This window comes from Acanthochromis polyacanthus, chromosome 3 (assembly GCF_021347895.1).
Source record: "Acanthochromis polyacanthus isolate Apoly-LR-REF ecotype Palm Island chromosome 3, KAUST_Apoly_ChrSc, whole genome shotgun sequence".
Taxonomy (NCBI): domain Eukaryota; kingdom Metazoa; phylum Chordata; class Actinopteri; family Pomacentridae; genus Acanthochromis; species Acanthochromis polyacanthus.
The window spans coordinates 2,079,244-2,099,713 of record NC_067115.1 but is presented as its reverse complement, the minus strand read 5'-3'; the positions used below and the strand labels follow the sequence as shown (position 1 = coordinate 2,099,713).

The 20,470-nt window shown below is 42.5% G+C and overlaps 1 protein-coding gene across 1 annotated transcript in view; it reads right to left on the bottom strand.

Annotated features, from left to right (window-relative positions):
- Positions 1–20,470, bottom strand: part of cacna1ab (calcium channel, voltage-dependent, P/Q type, alpha 1A subunit, b) — a 141,212-nt gene that overhangs the window by 59,323 nt on the left and 61,419 nt on the right. Inside the window, 10 exon segments of the mRNA XM_051945084.1 lie at positions 40–241; positions 947–1,084; positions 3,014–3,174; positions 3,797–3,896; positions 13,969–14,075; positions 14,287–14,346; positions 15,852–15,981; positions 16,139–16,271; positions 16,940–17,247; positions 17,782–18,389. Coding sequence (XP_051801044.1) covers positions 40–241; positions 947–1,084; positions 3,014–3,174; positions 3,797–3,896; positions 13,969–14,075; positions 14,287–14,346; positions 15,852–15,981; positions 16,139–16,271; positions 16,940–17,247; positions 17,782–18,389 — 1,947 coding nt within the window.

Sequence of the window (20,470 nt, the reverse complement as noted above, 5' to 3'; positions counted from 1 at the left end):
AAAAAGGCAATTCTTTGAGCCTCCCAAATCTCTCCTCACCTCATTCTTTTCTAAGCTGTAATCCTCCATCATCTTATCCCCCTGTTCCTGGAAGGTGATGATGATGAGAGCCACGAAGATGTTTACGAAGAAGAAGGGGAAGACAACGAAGTACACCACGTAAAAGATGGACATTTCCATCCTGTATCCTGGGCTCGGGCCCTGATTCTCATAGGTGGAGTCCACTGAGTGTTTTAACACACTGCAAAAAGAACAGAGAGGACAAAAAAAATCAGTAAAAATAATACAGAAAAATACGGGATTTTTGGTACACCAAAATTAGAGCCTGTTTCATTTTTACTGATGTTTATGATTTGAGTCAGTGTGTTATATTTGTATGAACAATATGTGTATTTGACTTTAATAATAAATAACGTGATTGTAAAACAACACTATCAAACTGAAATCCTGCATGTGTAAATGTTAGAGCTGGCCCGAATAGTGGTTTCTGGTCTCCGAATATTCGGGCCCTATTAAAGACGAATATCCGAATATTCGTTCCGCCCTGTAACGTCCGAAGGGTGGTGTGTGTGTGTGTGTGGGGTGGGGGTGGGGGGGTGGGGGGGTGGGGGTTGGATTAGGGGGGGATATGAGCCTATGTGGGCCGAAGGCGGCGGGTAGACAGTAACACCAAATTACTATCCGGATACCGCTGTAGCGAACGAATATTCGGATATTCGGGTCCAGGCCTAGTAAATATACCACTGTACTATAGCAATACAAAGTCTGCTTGTCGTAGCATCACACGTATGAAATTCTTAATCATTTTTTGACGTATTGTAACCATCTTCATCGCTTCCCAGCTCTTCCCTACGTATGCATGCAGCCCCAGTGGTGACCTTATGCTGGGTAAATATAAAGTTCAGCGGTATGTTTGAGTGCGCGTGTGAGCGTGCGATCCACTCACTCCGGCCACCCCTCTCCAGTGGATACAGTGAAGAGGGTGAGCAAGGCCCAAGCCACATTGTCGTAGTGGAAATCGTACTTCTTCCACTCCCGCTTCTGAGCTTGAACTTTTTCTCTGTCATATACCAAGAACTCGCCCCTGGAGGAAAAAACACACACATAGGATTTATGATGAAAAAATACATTAAAAATAAGCTGAATATCAGTAGAAAACAAATACCACAAGCCCAAGGGTTATCACACATTGTCAAGTACACTCAATTTCTTTACATTGGACAAAATGGGAATTTAGGGTGAGTATGGTCCAGCCTTTGTGATTGCCTGTTTCTCACTAACACGATTAAAATACCCAGAAAACTCCTCTAGATGGCAGCATCTACATAAAACATACTGGACTAAAGACTACACACTGCAAAAACTCCAAATCTTACCAAGTCTGTTTGTCTTATTTTTAGTCAGAATGTCTCATTCCACTTGATTTAAGATAAATTCAGTTAACAAGTGACATTTCAGCAGATAGAGGGACTTGTTTTAAGACAACGTATCTTAAATATCAAACAATCTTGAAATTATCTTGTTTTGAGTTGTATTTTACCAGAAATCTCAATATACAGCCATGGCCATAAGTTTGGACACAAGTACCATGACGCTTGTGAATCTTAGAAAATACCACAAAATTGTCATTTACCAGTCATAGCCATCAACCAAAATGAAATACAGATATTTCCAGTGCATAAATTTGATGTTTGACAGCAAATAGTATATGAAAAACTTTCGTCAGTCAATGACAAAATTTGTGCAACAATTTGCAGTTAATATTTCAATGTCAATATTTGCTGTCAAACATCAAATTTATGCACTGGAAATATCTGTATTTCATTTTGGTTGATGGCTATGACTGGTAAGTGACAATTTTGTGGTATTTTCTAAGATTCACAAGCGTCATGGTACTTGTGTCCAAACTTATGGCCATGGCTGTAAGTTTAACCCTCGTGTCGTCCTGCAGGTCAAATTGGCCCGGTTTAAAGTTCAAAAATGAGCGAAAAAAAGTATATTTTCACAGTGAAAACATTTTTATTTTTTATTTTTTTGGGGGGGGGGATTTTGAACATTATTTGGTGGAAAAAAAAAAGAAATGTTAAAAAAAGAGTTTCTTTAAAAACTAGAGAATTTCACTGAGTTTTGGTAGATTTTTTTCCCGAATGTTCTTAAAGAAAATATTAGAACTTTGTCTAATATAATGGAATCACTAGATATTTTTAGGATTTTTTGGGAAGATTTTTATTCTTTTTTTGAAAATATTTACAATTTTTAGATTTTTTAAATTTTTATTTCTTGCCAAATTTGGGATTTTTTCAAGTAAAGCTTTTAAGGGAAATTTTTAAGGAATTTTTTTCCTGAAGATTTTGGAATTTTTTATCAATTTGCAGCGCTTGATTTAGACGGTCGCCAGGTCGCCATTTGCGATGTTTTTAGTCGCAAATGGTGACCTGGCGACCGTTTAAATCGAGCGCTCAATCGAGCTGAACCGCCTATCATGTTTTCTTCATGGAGGCAGCCACTTTGTATGATGTCATCAACCTCCCATGATTCCCGGCGCTCATGGCGACCATCTAAATCGAGCGCTGATTTGGGGAACTTTTTGCTGAATTTTTGAATTTTTTTCCGACAAGGCAACAATATTTTGTGGTGCCGTAAATGAGAACAACAGGAGGGTTAAGACACCTAAGCTTGACATTCCTGGTAAAATAGAGCTTAAAATAAGTTTTCCCAGCTAATTTTAAGATCTTAATATTCTAAATATCATATCTTATTTCCAGGAATCTCACCAAGCCATTTTTCACTTGTTCTACTGGCAGATTTTTTCACTTATTTCAAGGTAAAAGTTCCTTGAAATCAGTTTTCTCTTCTTGTTTTGAGAGGGGCATTTTTTCCAGTACAGGACTTCTTTCCTCACTTGGCAAAGTTAAAATTCTTCACCCACAGTGAATTAGCATTAGCCTCAGAAGACAGTCCTCTACTAAACGCCTCGCATGAACTGACAATGAAACTGTGTCTCCAAACCAACCTGCAGTCACGCTCAAACTCTTTGGATTCATCCGAGCAGAAGAAGAAGCGACCCTTAAAAAGCTGCACAGCCACCACGGCGAAGATGAACATGAAGAGCATGTAGACGATCAGGATGTTCAGCACATTCTTCAGTGAGTTGACCACGCAGTCAAAGACAGCCTGCAAAGCAGCCACGGGCGCATTTATGAACACTACACTGGACAGAGAGGGCAACAGTGTGGCAAAATCCGATGTCACAACAGTGTTACAGCTTTCTCAACTCTTTAACGAGTTCCACAGCTGTGCTATGGATACACATGATAAAAATGGTACACCTTTAAAGGGAAAATTCACCTTTTTGGGAACCAAGTAAGGCCACTTAGCTCTAACTTGCTTTGTGTCCTTTTACTCATGAACATCAATAGACTATTAATAAACAGCGCTGCAGACAAAAGGCCCTGTTTTCAGAAATGCAGCCGCATTTGAGAATTTCAACAAATATTCGGTGAGTATATTGCAAATAAAATAATCGTGGGGACAAAAGTCATGAAATGCAGAAAGCAAGTGCTTGAAACGAACACATCCTATCGCTTCAGGAATTCAGTGAACAGTGATTAAAATAAGAGCTGCAAGGGATACACCTGTTGTATCCTCTTAATTCTCACACAGCGAGGCTTTACTGTTCGTCACTTTTCAGCCTTTGAAGGAAGACAGGCCCTGTTCACCTGATATTCAACAGAACCAAACCTCATACACGCAGCCTTTAAACTGAGATGAAGCAGAAGAAGCTGTGGAGCTCTACCTTTAACTTGGGCAGACGTTTGATGGTCTTAAGAGGACGCAGCACCCTCAGCACACGCAGCGATTTGATTGTACTGATGTCTTTGCCTTTGCTGCTCCCCCTAGAGTTCAGCCAAGGAACAGAAACAGCGTCAAAGAAAAATTAGAGAGCAGAGTGGAGGAATGAAGGGAAGGAACAATCGCAAAGGGCTCTTACCCAAAACCTTTTGCTACTGTTCAACATATTGTAAAAAGGGGTGAGGTGAGGTGAGGGACATTTCCTCATAGATAAATTATCCCAAACATAACATATGTGGTTAAAATTTAAGTGAAAGCAACACGATATAACATTTGTATAAAAAAGTACATTGCATTTGTGCAGACAATCCAAACTCCCACAATCTATTCTTCTGCAGAAAAGAAACTTGTGTACGTCAAACATGAAACCGGTGGCAGGGAATGTGATCAGCTGTCTGACCATTTGGTTTCATGGACATCAAAAAGCATCATCATCAGTCATAATAACCTTCACTATCACTCAGTAGACATTCACTCATTCAGTATCGACAGGCATCTCCCGGCAGAGTGCCCAGCCAAACCTCTTTCTTTCTTTTTCAGTGATACGCTGTTCAGTTCTTCGGAAGAAATGGGAGTGTTAGATGCGTCAACATGAACTTTAAGTATTGCACTGCTAGGATTATGTCGACATAATCCTGAATTTGTAAACACTAAATGGGCTGATTCTGATGTGTGTCACATAGCTTCCAGATTTCAGAAACGGTGCTTCTGATTGCTCTTCGGTCAGGATGGAGGCTATGCGAGACTCTTGGGACATGTGATGCTGCTGACAGAACAACATCACATGTCATTGCACAAACAAACACCAACGGCATCAAACGAGCCATGAGAGCGACCGGAGGAAATCATTTAGGCACAAAAAGACAAACGTCTTCAGTCGTGTGCTTTAAAGCGCCTGTTTAATGCCTAAAGTCCATTACCGCACATTCTGCTCATGATTTGTACGCCCATACACCGATATCAGAGAGGAAAAACTGGGGTGTCAGGAGAGTAAATAGCCGAGTTCATCTTTACAGTAAGTGGATGGGCCATTTTGAAAAAAGCGAGGCTGGAGGCACCTGGACGCCTGCCATGCTTGAGCAGAAGGGAGGTCGTCCATCAAAGCTCGCTCTTTAACTATGAGCTCAGTTCCTGTGACAGAAAACGTAAGACAATTCAATTCAGTGCTGATTGATTGAGTCGCAGCCTTGGCTGTTCTACGTGTCTGCATGTGGGGGTTTGTGAGAGAGAGTGCGAGACTCAATCGATAATCAATAGGCATTCCTCCTCTGAAGTTGAGTAGGACTGAGGTCTCTCTATCAGAGCAGCTTTAGAGCATTAGAGCAAAGCCCAGTAAGGCCATAGGTGTTAGGAGTTATCAACACCGCTGCAGATACACACACGTCACACGTGCAAACGCACTCACTAGCATAATGATAAGGGCTACGGTACTTTGAGTCTCATGACTGACGTATGAATAGACAGATTTTTGTCATTGTGTCTAGAAACATGTTTGATTGAAACAGGGCGCTCTGTCAAAGAGGAAACAGAGGTGGAACTCCACCCACAATCTGGGTTTTCAGAATTGAAACACTTAAGAACTGTAGGACTAAAAGGTGATCGATATACAGCCGTGGCCATAAGTTTGGACACAAGTACCATGACGCTTGTGAATCTTAGAAAATACCACAAAATTGTCACTTACCAGTCATAGCCATCAACCAAAATGAAATACAGATATTTCCAGTGCATAAATTTGATGTTTGACAGCAAATATTGACATTGGAATATTAACTGCAAATTGTTGCACAAATTTTGTCATTGACTGATGAAAGTTTTTCATATACTATTTGCTGTCAAACATCAAATTTATGCACTGGAAATATCTGTATTTCATTTTGGTTGATGGCTATGACTGGTATTTATATTGTAAGTGACAATTTTGTGGTATTTTCTAAGATTCACAAGCGTCATGGTACTTGTGTCCAAACTTATGGCCATGGCTGTACACCCCTTGTCAAAAGTTTTGAGATGGGTTCTCATTCATTTCAAAACTTTGGACAGGGGGTGTAATTTTGTTCTTCATGAAGCACGGCGGGTTTTGAACGCTTGGATTCAGAGACAGAAACCTTCTGCTGTCCACCTCAACATGTCACAGTCTTCTTATACAGCACCGTTCCACCAAAATGTGGCAAAACACACATCTGCCTCAGCACTCCTGTGTTCGTGATCGTACTTCCTCTGTCTTATTTTCTGGGGGCAGCACATAATACGAAGATTTAAAAGAGTGTCTGATTTCTCCAAAGGGCTGATTTTGGTGTTTGCCACATTCATGTAGCAAAAACACAGTTCTTTTATTGCAGCACGCCTGTGATTTTGAACACATCGCCAGCTCAAGACAACTAGTGATCCTAAAAACGGGCTGAGCAATAGGCAGGTACGCCAAACTGTGAAAACTACAGCATGCACTTGGTCATCATTATGAATAAGGTGAACGAGTATGACAGTTTGGTTTAGTAGATGTCAATTTCTTTTTTGTAATCCACTGAACTGTGTGAACTTATGTCTCTTAAAAAGCATTTTTTCTAGAACTAATTAGTTTTCCTAATTAAGTTTGGGTGTAACATAACTGCTACTGGAGATAAATTCAGAGGATTTTTTTAAAGGAGTAAAGCTCCATACTTACAGGAAGTTCAGCTGGATAGCAGCTGTACAAAGACCTCGACTCACACCACAGAGAAATCATGAACCGTTGTCAGGTTTAGGAAAAGAAAGCACTTTGGCTAAGGTTTGGGGAAGACTGCAGGTTTGCTCTTTGAAGGATTTTAGTTGTTTTAAAGCAGACCACAAACTTTCTCGGGCTGGCCCGAATAATGGTTTCTGGCCTCTGAATATTCGGGCCCTATTAAAGACGAATATCCGAATATTCGTTCTGCCCCGTAACGTCCGACGCCGGTGGGGGGGTGGGGCTTTGTGGTGGAGACGGCCCGAATATTCGGATCCCTTCGTCTGGTCTCCGGGGTCCAAATTTTGCCTTCGTTTTGTCTTCGGATACCAAAATTAATACCCGGATACCACCGTAGCAAACGAATATTCGGATATTCGGGTCCAGCCCTAAATCTTTCCCCAACCTTACCAATATGCTCTGAATGTCTAAACATATTCATAAATACACTGAATAATGCTGTAGTTGTTCCAAGTGCATGTTGTACATCAAGACTGGAAATTCTGGGGGAAGAACTAGGCTGCAGGTAACATCTGACTGATATTTGCAAATTAAGAACATTACCTCATTCAGTAATCCTGTCACACATTTTGAAAGAAACATTCCTTCAAAATGCAATTAAGTTAGACAGAAATCACTTCTAGGAAAAAAGGCTGGAATTCAAGCTGGTCACAGCCATGACTTTCACGAAGAACAAAACTAGGAGTTTTTATACTTTCTTTCAGGCCTAAAGGGCATGACTGATTACCAAAAGACAGACCGTGGGTGGAGCATCACTTTAATGCTAATTTCAGGAAAAAAACAGTTGCAGAAATTTTAACTATTTATTAATCAAACAAGGAATTAAACTTGTTCCAATAAAAATGCGGGCATTAAACTAAACCCTTCCAAAGTGTCTCCTAGTGTTTGTTGGTACGATGCTGGTGAAAGGAACACAACGATACGGCGGGAAACATCACGGACGTTAAGAAGAACAAAGAAAGAAAGAGAGAGAAGCCAATTTGATTCGGTGGTGGAGAGCGGGGGACAGAATGGAGGAGGACAGAGGAAGGACTTTACCGGGTGCTGCTCCTGTCGAGTTTCAGCGAAGGTGGAGACAGCGAGAGTCAGTGACAGCGACAGAAAGAAAGAAAGACAGAGACAGATAAAGAAGAGGAGGAGGAGGCAGGGAGAAGAGGAGAAACACATCGAAAGACAGACACACATTGACAGGGAGAGATCGACAAAGACAGACACAAGACAGGAGAGAAGAGGGGGTTTGGTAGAAACAGGAAAAAACACATCCATATGAGAGACAGACAAAGAAGGAGGGACAGCAAGATGGGCAGAACTGATTAGGAACACAGCCCGCCCACCCGTCAGCACAGACACTCATCACTCCCTCCCACAACCACCTCTTGTCTCCATGACGACTGAATGCGGTGTCTAAATATCTGTTCTGGACTCGCTATTAGATAAGGTGAGTCCTGTGTACTCCTGTTGAGCCCTAGCATGGTAGATATCGTTTCCTCCTCACTGTACAGCACAGCGCTAAAGATCCCGACACAATTAAACTCATCTGTCCCAATTTTCCACTTAAAAAGCTTTGTGTCAACTTATTTTATTGGATTTAAAGGACCAGGAGATTACAACTGTGGTCACTTATTTAAATCAGGTTACAGAACACAGCGAGCTTACCACAAAAAGGCTGAAGGGTCGTTCGGGGACCTACAGAAATGCAACCTCCAAGATCAGTTAAAGGACAGTGAATCAATCAAATCAAGTTTTAGCCAGATAAATATTTTGATAATCTACCGATCTGGATGGATTTTTTCCCCTTGCTATGTTCTTGCTAAAAAAGGTGATGGGCAAAACATTTTCACATGTGATTACTGTGATCTGGAAAGAGGCTAATTTTCTGAATTCACCTGTTCCAGACATCCTTCCATCCAGACCAGTGAACAAAGACTTCATACTGGTGCGATACGACATACTGCACTTGATTATTGTCGGGTTGCATTACGTTTTATTTTCAGGCTAGCAACGTACCGACACACGAGACTGGATTTGGTGTATTTTAAACATTTTGTAACTGAGTCTTCACTGTCTGTCTCGAGCACAGTTTGCATGGGTTATTCTGTCAGCAAAGAGCTAAAATGAGGTCAGAGGTGCTGATTTGATATACACAGAGTTAACATGGAACATGAATGGAGTTTTGCAAATAGAGAAGTAACTCTTAAGAATGTATTCTGTAATATAAATCTGAATGCTTTAACATTTAATCTGAAGGATATATCCTCTAAGGTAAAACAAATGCATTTTTAAGTGAACATATGTTGAGCCTCATTCCTCCTCCAGCACTAAAGGATGCACTTTTCACTCCATCAGATCTGCTTAACTGCAAAAACTCAAAGTCTTATCAAGTCTGTTTGTTCTATTTTAGTCAAAATGTCTCGTCCCACTCGATTTAAGATAAAGAGATATTTCAGTAAGATGGAGGGACTTGTTTTAAGACAACGCATCTTAAATATCTTAAGTCAAACAATCTTAAAAATATCTGGTTTTAACTCTCGTGTTGTCCTGTGGGTCAAATTGACCCGTGTTAAAGGTTAAAAACGAGGAAAAAATATATATTTTCACAGTCAAAACTTCCACAATTTCAATATTTTTTGGGAGATTTTTTAACATTTTTTTGGTGGGGAAAAAAGAAATGTTAAAAAATTGTTTCTTTAAGAACATTTGGAAAAATAGATTATTTTTCCAAATGTTCTTAAAGAATATATTTGAACTTTTACTAAAATACATGGAATCACTTTAGATATTTTAGGATTTTTTTGTCAGATTTTTATTCATTTTTTGAAAATATTTACATTTTTAAATTTTTTGTGTTTTTAAAATTTATATTTCTTGCCAAATTTGGGGATATTTAAAAAAAATAAATAAAACTTTTAAGGGAAACTTTTAAGGAATTTTCTTCCCTAAGATTTTGCAAATTTTTTTTTTATAAATTTGGGGAATTCTTTTGCTGAATTATTGGATTTTTTTCAGACAAAGAAACAATATTTTTCTGGTGCCGTAAATGAGGACTACAGGAGGGTTATGACACCTAAGCTTGACAATCCTGGTAAAATACAGCTTAAAATAAGTTTTCCCAGCTAATTTTAAGATCTCAGTATTCTTAATATCTTATTTTATTTCAAGAAATCTTACCGAGCCATTTTTCACTTGTTCTATTGGCGGATTTTTTTCACTTATTTCAAGGGAAAAGTTCTTTGAAATAAGTTTTTTTTCTAGTTTTGCGAGGGGCATTTTTTCCAGAGCAGGTATCCTGTTGAGGTCTACAGTATAATAAGAGCACTTCTGTGAATCTGGACGTACAAACCTTCCTTCCCTCCCGGGCGTCTTTCTGCTGTGGTCTGCTGTGCTACCAGCTCTACGCAGAATTACCTTCACGGTTGGAAGAGGAAACTCAATTGCTGCATCCATTTACACCGATTCTTATCTTATCACACCATAATGATCAATTAGACCAGGCCTACAGCACAAATTGCCCTCATTAGATCTGCAATCGGGATTTTATCAAAGCTCTTCAGCATGCACATCTGCACAGGGGAAGAAAACGGCGTTAAACCTTCACAGGTGACCGGCTCCAGGTTTTCTTGGCATCTTACAGCACACAGGCATACACACTCAGGACGTCGATCATGAGTGAAGTCTCAAGAAACCAGGATTTGTGTGTATTGTCCCATACACACACACACACACCGTTATCAGAAAGAAAAGGCATTCTCACAGAGTACTGCGACTGCATGCACTTCTGAGTCATTCAGCATTTGTTTGGAAAATGAAGGGTGCCAGAAGCGCAACTGTTCTGTTTAAAACCCACAAAAGTATGAAGCCATTGTACCGTGACCATGCTAAAAATCCAGCGTACAATGGTTCTGTGATGTACCTGCTTTTCACTAATGTCATGCGTCAAAGTGAAACCTCCTGAGTGTGTGTGAAGCCTTCGCTAAACCCTTAAGCAGAACTGTACTGAAGCTCAGCAGATGGTGGGAGCAGGAAGGCAAAGGACGAGACTGCGAACAGGGACAAAGGGGGAAGAGGACAAAGGAACTGAAAGGGTGATTAAAGAAGTGAAAGGACAGGGGAGAAGAGGAGAGAGCAGTGAAGAAAGTGAAAGGAGGAGGAAAGAGGATCTGCAAAGGAGAGGAGGAGGAGGTGTCCTCTTTTCAGCGGCGAGTCATGTTGTGGAGGGTGCAGCGGTGGAAAGATTTTCAACTTGTTGGAACAAACCTTTTTTTTTTGTCCGGTATCACTGTTTGTGTTTCTGAGAACCTGTATGCCTTTATGAATTAATTTGAAAACCAGCAAAATCATCAGGTATCTATTAATGTATATTTAAGTATGTGTGAAAAGCATAATTTCCTCTTGTTTGCTTGGTGGCCGCCATCTTGAATTCAAATATGGCCTATTTCATAAACCTATTTATGTGATATCTCCTTTAATACGGCAGATACAAAGTTACTTTCAAGATCTACCCCCATTGTTTAAGGGTCTGCGGATTCAATAAAGCCATTTATAACAGTGTTATATATAACAGCCACCAGGGGGCTTAGATTTTTGGGGTACTCCTCTTAAATCAATTGTATGGTCATATACTATGTCTGTACCAAATTTGGTGCTTTCCTGAAAAAGTGAACTATCATTTGACTTATCTGCCTAACTATCAGTTCATGCCACCTCAAGCAAATGTGACATTAACTTTTTATGTCATGCTGTCACCTCTAAAATTTGCTTTGCATTGGATCTGAACACTCCTTAACAGAAGGTACTAGCAAGAACATATGTGACTGGAGCTTATTCTTTGTCTGGAAGTGACTCCAAGCATCATCAACCGTCTACTGTGCAATAAGGACTATTCTAATGTGCAATATCACACTGACCATGCACTTTTTATTCTTTTATACTGTTTTAACTGATCCTTTTTTGTGATTTTTATTACATGTGTCTTGCACTGATGGAGATGCTCTAAATCTGATTGTACTTGTGTATAGTGACAATAAAAGCATTCTATTCTATTAACAGAGTCCTAAGTGATGCCGTCCGTTGCATCACAGGTTGTGTTCAGGTTCATGCAGCCATGCGCTGGACGTCCAGAGAGCTGAGGAGGATGCACAAACAAGCTCTTCTTTCTGCCTCACTCAGTCCTCTGTTGTGTTGTTGTTTCTTTCTCAAACACAAACACACAGTCAGTTGCTCTCAGGTGCATCTATCATACATATTAAATTCATATGTATTCATCTTTACACTGGTTCAGTACAACAACAAATCATTCCACCTGCTACACCCTGCCCCAGCATGCCTCCCTCTTTCCCTCCCACGTACTTCCCTGGGTCGTGCAGAGGAAGGAAAGTTAAATACCTGTGCCTCCGGGTTCGTTAACATGGTCAGAACGGCGGATACTGTATGTGTGTATGTGTCTGAGTGTGTGCTGGTAAAAAATAGGGAAGAGGGGGGGCGAGGTGATGAGTCCTGCCGATGTTCCTCCCTGTGGTGGATGAATAGCCTGGGCACTTAAAGGGTTAAAGGTGTCTGGGGCGCCCTCACCCCCACGGACTGATCGATCAGGACCTCCAACCAGGAGGATGGAGGAGAATGAGGAGGCTGAGGGGTGGTAAGGTCGGAGGCAGGATGTTGGCTTTTATGATTGCTGGAGAGTGGGAGGTTGAAAGGTGTTTTTGGTGGAATCTGGATTCATCACAGACTGCAGGGTTCTACTCAGGTAAGGGTGGAAATAACGACAAGTTAGGGAGCAATGGGTGACACTTGTTCCTAACATACACACAAACTTTGAAGCAGGAATGCTTGACAATCTGTCGATCTGATGTAGATTCTCATGTGGTCAGCTTTGTATATTTAACTTATTAAAGACAAAGAAATAAACAAGTTTTGTCTTAAGCTGCTTCATGTCCTTTGTCATGTTACCAGATAGGAGCAATGTCCCAGCATGAACAAACAACGTGGAAACATAAGAACGCTCACTGAAATGCAAATGTGTGAGAAGTTTATTCCTATAACTTGATTCATAACCGTTTACTCTATATGACCTGCTATGCAGCGTGAAGAACTGTACAAGTAGCTGTAAGTTCAGACAAAGGACTTTTTGTGCTTCGGTTTGGAGAGGTAAATTGAGAGAACTAAAAAGCATATAATGTTCCCTTGTTTGTCAATTGTCCTTTCTGTATGTTAGGAATAAGCAAGGTTTAAGGGGGCTGAGACTGTGAAAACAAGGAGATGAGGAGGAGTTCTTATGAGAGAGGGAGTGGAAAGGTATCTGGCAGGAGGAGGAAGAGGAGGCATCAGCAGGGACCAAGGCTGTGTAGGACTTGGGGATGTGTGTTGTTTGAGGGAAGGGTTTGAGGGATCAAAGTCGGGGCTTTAGATGCAAGAAAAGAGGAAGGGATGACTCACGGCCTGGTTGGTGGAAATCAGAGCGGCATGGATCGGCAAATAGGGGAAACAGGGGAAGAGGAGCAAGGAAGATTGGGAGGAGAAAATGTTGAACAGGAGCAGGTGCTTTATAGTTTATTAGACAGTTGAGGGGAACGATGTTTGGGGTCGTTGTTAGGGCGAGTGTTTCAGGCAGGGTTTGGGGTTCATGGAGGGTGGAAACAGTGTGACTACACTCTAAAAACAAACTTCTGTCACCAGGGCTCCTCACTAGTAAAAGACTAGACAACAATAGAGTTTTGTGGAAGCAATGGTTCCCAATGGGTTCCGCGGGGGATCCTCAAAGAATGCCGTATCAAAAAATAAAGCTCAATGTCTTGAGGCCCTTTCATGTTTTAGAGTGTAGGTAAGAGAAGGTGAGGATCTTTCAGGTGAGGCATATCAGGGATAGGTTTTAGTTAAGGATCTTGGGTGGTTGTTGAGATGAAGGTGGCGCTGAAACGCAGAGAAAGACCTGCTGATATGGTGTCACATGTGATGGACCAACATGGAAATAGAGTGGCAGGGTAGACTGGAAAAAGACAATGACTGAAGGAAAGAGGGTTTCAGAACAACAGAGAGGAGAAAGATCGACAGTAAACAAAGAAGAGAAGAAGGCAGGACTGAAGCTGTCAGTAGGGAAGGAGAAAAGAACAAACTGGAGGAAGGAGGAAGAAATTTAAAGACAAGGAAAGTTTAGAGATATGAAGGAGGTAGAGAAGAAGACAGAGAGAAAGAAAAGCACAAAGAGTATATAGTAGAAATGCAACAACGGGAGGGGATGATTTCTGAAGTACAGCGGGCTCAGACAATAGGAGAAAAAGATCAGCATTGCCTGTTGTATCGGACGTACAAGGCTGTGCGACGAGGGTCTTTCTGTGGATGGTGGAATGTGTGCAGGTGGTGAACATGATGAAGAGGAGGGTGGAGGGGGCACTTACGTGAAGGCGAAGGCCACCAGAGCACCACTAACCACTATAAAGTCCAGAATGTTCCACAAATCGCGAAAGTAGGAGCCCTGATGGAGAAACAAGCCCAGCACCACCATCTGGAAGACATGGAACGTGCTCAGTACCACACACATACACAAAGAGTCACTCAGGTACACACAGGTCAGCACACCTTTACACACCGCACACTCACAATAACAGACACAGAAAATCTGCACGAAAGCAAATACGTTCACAAAAACATACAATCACGCAAAAAAAAAGTAAAATTACAGTCACACACACACTCACACAGTGATACTTTGTTACCTTGATCAACATTTCAAATGTGAAGACGCCTGTGAAAACGTAGTCAAAATAACGCAGCACCTGCAGAGCAACACAACACCGTAAGATGTAATTATCATTTAGAGAGGATGAGAAAGAGAAGCAGAGGTGAAGCACAGTGAAAAACATACGAGACAAACAAAAACAGAAAAAGAGACAAATAATCAGACATCGGTCCAAGCCTGATCCGACATCTAATCTTAATCCCATTTTCATTGTTTGTTCTCAAAATGTCATTTCACACCATCCATTTGTTATAATTTAGGTTATTCGCTATTCTCTGCCCCCAATATTCTTCCCTGGTTTAAAATTATCCTTCATATTTCCTACATCTTGAGTCGAAGTGACGGCTTGAAATCAAGTTTTGTGTCAATAAAAGAAAGTAGGTGGAAGAATTCTGTTCATTTCAAAAAAGAAAAACCTTTTCATGGTCCTGTAGGAGCTTCAGTGGAAATCTTATGCTATGATGAGGGTGGACATCTATAACCTCTATAACTAAAACATTTGTTTTGCTCAGTTTTTTCAGAGCTTCAACCAAAATAGTTGTTTTTTTTTAAACATGATCCAGCAGGTAGCACAAACACTACAAAGTGATGCCGTTTGGGATCCTATTTCATAAAACAAACATTAAAAATCGACACTTAAATCGTCTGTGGCAGGTATAGCTATTAGGGCTGGCCCGAATAGTGGTTTCTGGCCCTATTAAAGACAAATATCCGAATATTCGTTCTGCCCCGTAACGTCTGACGGGGGTGGGGCGGCTTGTAGCGGAGACGGCCTGAATATTCGGATCCGTTCGTCTGGTCTCCCGGATCCAAATTTTGCCTTCTTTTGTCAGCAGAGGTCTTCAGCATCTTGTCTTGTGTTTATGCAACGAAGTCAAGCGTAACCTCAGAGTCGGCAGCAACCCGGCCATTCGGGTGGTGGTAAGAAACACGAATGGAGGAGCAGAGATGAGCCGAACAAGACGGGATGAGCCGAAGTGGGCCGAAGGCGAAGGGAAGAGACGAGCTCCGAGTTCCGAATATTTTCGTCTGGGGGGAGGAGGGGGTGATCACATAGACATATGTGTATATGTTTATGTGATCACAGGACGGGATGAGCCGATATGGGCCGAAGGCGGAGGGAAGACAGTAACGCCGTATATTCGTTCCGCCCGGCGGGCAAATATTCGGATACCAAAATGAATATCCGGATACCGCTGTAGCGAACGACTATTCGGTTATTCGGGTCCAGCCCTAATAGTTATGTCTAAATCTAAATATATGAGATACAATGACCAGCTTCAGCGTCTAACTTTTATTGTAAAAATCATATTTTGAATTACAGCAGAGTCCCACAGTGATCATCTACAGCCTCCCCTTGGATGTTCTCAGCCTAACATAATAACCTCACTTCACAGCCATGGTCTAATCCCAACTTTGTCCAAATGTCTTCACTTAAAACTATTTTGTTCATCTTTACATCATCAGGGGACTTTTCATTTACAAAGGGATGCAGAGGTGCACACATTCATGAGCAGACAGAAGAACACAGTAACATCTCACATTGTTTTGTGGTGATTCGGGCCAGACAGGGTCCTCTGCAGCGAGGGCGATGCTGCTCATAGCGATGACAGACAGGATGCTGAACTCAAAATACTTCAGAGTCAGGATGTAGTGACAGCATTTCCGAAACCTGGTGCAAACACAAACACATGCACATGTTTACAACACAAAACACACTATATTTCCTGCCTGGGGAGAAAAACTTTCCTCTTAAACAACTATTCTGTCCCCTGTAAGGATGCAGTACAACGTCCTCAGTCTGTCTTTGCTCAGACACATATACTCACGGGTTGGTGGTAGACATTATAAAGCAGGAACTATAAGGAGGCATTGGTTTGGCATCATCTTCATCTCCACCCTCGTCCTCCTCCTCCTTCTTCTCCTCGCTCTTCTTCTGGTCGGTGTTGGCGTTCTTGTTCACTGAGCGAAACAAAGAAAGAACACAGAGACAGGCAGACAGAAAGAGGTCAGCTCCACCAGAGCAGGACAGTAAACACATGAAAGACGTCCACCAGCAACGTTCCAAGGAACAGAAGTGAATGAGACTGGATTTGCACCAGGCACCAAAGCAATATTTCTAAAAGTTGCAATGCCACTTCTGATTTACTCTCACTGGGAGCACTCCATGCGTACGACTCAGTTTGTACAAAGTGTTCTACAGAAGTGAAGTGACAAAATGATTCAGGTGACAGTTCCTATGTGTCTTTGCTTCTCCTTGTAGACAAGAATTATTGTAATGTGGAACATACGGCATGTGGCATTCAGGCATATGGGTTCCGTAAAGCGTCTGGAGACAATTTGACCTGCAATTGGCGCTATATAAGTTAAAGATTTGGACATTGACTAGACAGGGAAATGCGGTAGTGACAGTTGCTGCAGACAAACACTGAAGAAACTGGAGCATGTCATGTTTTTGGAGCTTGACTCCTCCAAGGCAGTACAAATCAGAATATCTTGGCCCCTGACAGCAGCTTAAAATCTGTCTCTGACATGCCCTGACTTTACGGTCTCTATGGGAAGTCTCCAGTCCAGTTCATTCTGTATCTTCACAACACTTACGCACATGACAGAGTCTCCAAGATGCTCACCTTGTAAGATGGCATTGGTTGAGGGGTAGGGGTAGACAGGGGGCATGTCTATGGTTGTGTACTCGGGTTTGGCCATGCTAGTCAGGATGAGGCTGTCCATGCTGTGAAGCAGGGTGTGGGTGTCGGCATCACGGCAGTTCAGCAGGTTGTTGACGTGGTCGGGATGGTCGGGGTGGTCTGGTGGGAGAGCATAAGGATGCTCGTGGGCGTTGGCCAGCTTGCTGTTGTTGCGGAAGTTGTCCAGGTCCTCGTTGTACTGCTGTATGGGTCGCGTGGTGGAGAGGTTGGGGCCGGTGCTGTGGTGCTCCCTGGAGAACCAAAAGGGGTGGAAGAGAGATGAAGAAATAAGCAATCAGGGGAAGAAGAAAAAAGACAAGACGGATGGAAGGCCTCGTCAGAAACTTATTTCACTGCTACACACAAAACACGCCCTTTAGCTATTAATTACACATAAAGGATTGTACTTTATAGCTCACCGAAGACAATATTAGGGAAATTAAATACATTCTTTACTCTTTTTACAATACAATACAATGACTTTATTAATCCCCGAAGGGAAATCCAATTGTCTGGGGTCTCATCTGTTTGCTTTAGAATTAAATAGTCTAATTGCTGACGGTAAGAAAGATTTCCTGAATCTTTCTGACCTGCAGTGCAGGGATAGGAGCCGTCCACCTCCGATGTTTCGCTGTTCACTGAGGCAGATATGAAGTGGATGATCCATGTTTGTCAGAATGGCCTCCATATTCTGATTTCTTCGATACACTATACTGGCTATTAATGCTTGCCAGGCTGTAATTTCACAGCAATGCATTGAGAAAACAAACCCTTCTTTCACTCACTTTCTCGTGCGATGGCCTCTGCTTCTTTCCTGGTTGCCATGGCGATGCCGTCTCGTCTTTCTTCCCTCCCCTTCCTCGCCTCGGTCCCCCTCGCCCTCTGTCCCCCTGGATCGGTGCCGTCTGCCCTCCTCCCCCTCCCTGGCTGCCCTGCGATGCTGTCTGGACCTCCTGTGCTCGTTGCTCCCCTCTACCCCCTCGCTGTGGTGGGGAGAGACGCTGCGAGCCTCTCTGCCTTCCCTGTTCCTGTGCCGATGGCCTCGATGGCTCCGGTGGCCGTGCCTCTCCTCCCCCTGATGGCCCTCCACGCTCCCCTCAGCGTTGCCCAGAGACGTGCAGCTGAAGCCGTGCTCCATGCGGGTCTCCGTCAGCTGGCCCGTCTCTCTGCTGTTTGGCCCGGCGGCCTTCTGATGGTGGCGGTGGTGGTAGTGATAGTAGTGGGCGGCGCGACGGCAGTGGTCCATGTCTTGACGCTGGTACTCCTGGTCCAGAGGCAGCTCACCAGGCTGGGTCTTATTGGTGTTATTGTTGCGGTTGTCCTGTGGGTTCACCACCAGGGGGCGATCCAAGTGGGTTTTCATGTCACCACGTGCTTTTCGTGGGTAGGACACCTGAGTCAAGGTAGAGCTGAGGTATTAGTGGTGTTAAAACCTCAGACACAGCTTCAAAACTTACTCCTAAAGGCAACTAAAGAATAACTGTATATGACCAGACAATGAGAGATTTTTGCTGCTATCAACAATATGCTTCCCTGCTTTTCTTTCTCTACAATCATTTTTTTGCTTACAGTACAGTCAGAAATTTGACAGCGTTCTCCAAATTCTGCAGCATAATCGTGACTTTGTTTCTGGTAAGATGCTGCTTTCAGTTTTTAAAAAGTCAGCATTTGAATAAAACTTCATTTACTTCCCCTGTACTGGAGCAGAAACAGAAAGCTCAGACTGATCATCTCAAAATTAGCACATAAAACATACAATGGTAAATGTCTGCAGTTTGAGTGAAATTACCCTTCAAGTCCAGAGCACACCTATAACTAACGGGACACCTTTGATGACGTATCTTTAGTGAATATTCAGTCATTCACAATTCAACAGTATCTGCTGACAAATATGTTAACCACCTCTTTTTCTAAACTAATGGAAAATGATGCAGTGTCTTTGCTTTCACGCAGTTTCTTGTGACATGGAGTCCCACTTTTTATTACACTTTACCATTTGTAATAATCGTGTTCTCTTATCTGAGGGACCATTTAATGTCATATGTAATTTTTTAAAAAACATGAATAGTAGTATAACAGCCTCTACTACTGAATGACATGTCCAGTAACAATTCATGAAGCAAAAGACCAAAAAAAAAGAGCTTTGTAGTTTTGTAGAGCAAAACTACAGCAATAAAAAACACAATTACGATTTCCTCAATGACATCCATACATGTGTGAAGCTTCGGGGTGGCAGTTTTACGAAGCAAATGCATAACAGGTACATTTCAGTTTTTGTGGCTGCAGTAGCAACTAGGCCTGACCCGAATAGTGGTTTCTGGTCTCCGGATATTAAGGGTCCTGTTAAAGACGAATATCCGAATATTTGCTCCGCCCCGTGGGGGTGGTCGTGGGGGGGTCACACGACTGGATGAGCCGATTAGGGCTGGCCCGAATAATGGTTTCTGGCTTCCGAATATTCGGGCCCTATTAAAGACGAATATCCGAATATTCGTTCCGCCCCGTAACGTCCGACGGGGGCGGCGGCTTGTGGTGGAGACGGCCCGAATATTCGGATCCGTTCGTCTGGTGTCCCGGGTCCAAATGTTGCCTTCGTTGTATCTTCAGTTAAACTGAAGAATTCCCAAACAGCAGAGGTCTTCAGCATCTTGTCTTGTATTTATGCAACGAAGTGAAGCGTGACGTCAGAGTCGGCAGCCACCCGGTCATTCAGGTGGAGGTAAGAAACACGAATGGATGAGCCGGAATATTCGGATGCCAAAATTAATATCCGGATACCGCCATAGCGAACGAATATTCGGGATATTCGGGTCCAACCCTAGTAGCAATTTGCTTCAAAGCTGGTACATCAGATTTAGTCCAGGCTAGTTTCTTTAAATCATGCTTAACGTACACCATTTAACCCAGAATAATCCCAGAATTTACAGCACTAGTTCAAGCTCCCGCCCCATCCCCTCCCCTGAGCCACAGACATACACAGCTCGGCAAACAGTTCACCATTCTTGGCTCCACATGAACAATTTGAAATGAAAACTGTCACGTGTTTTTCCAGAGCCACAAAATGCCACAACGGCTCTGCAATGGCCAGTTGGCGAACAATATCCAGTCGACTCCTGATCGTCTTCTTTTTTTACGTGATTTCTTGAAGCGTGTTGCACGTCGCCCGCTCCACTTTTAAGTCCGCTCCCTTCCTGGGTGCAGCTCTGGATTTCTCAGCATGCCCCACTTTAATAATGCATTGCTTCCAAGCACGCAGCTTCAAGCCGTCCCACATAGCAGCAGATAGCGCAATGATAAAACTCTTTCACAGGCTTAAAGGGATATTACACCCTGGAATTAAAACATCTGTGGAGTGCAGCATGACCCAGAATGCACAGCGGTTAAAAAGCAGTTCAGGCCCTTGTGTTAGTCCAGCGGTTCATGTCACGACAGGTTACATCAGATGGGCCAAATGTAGTATCATTAAAGAGTAAT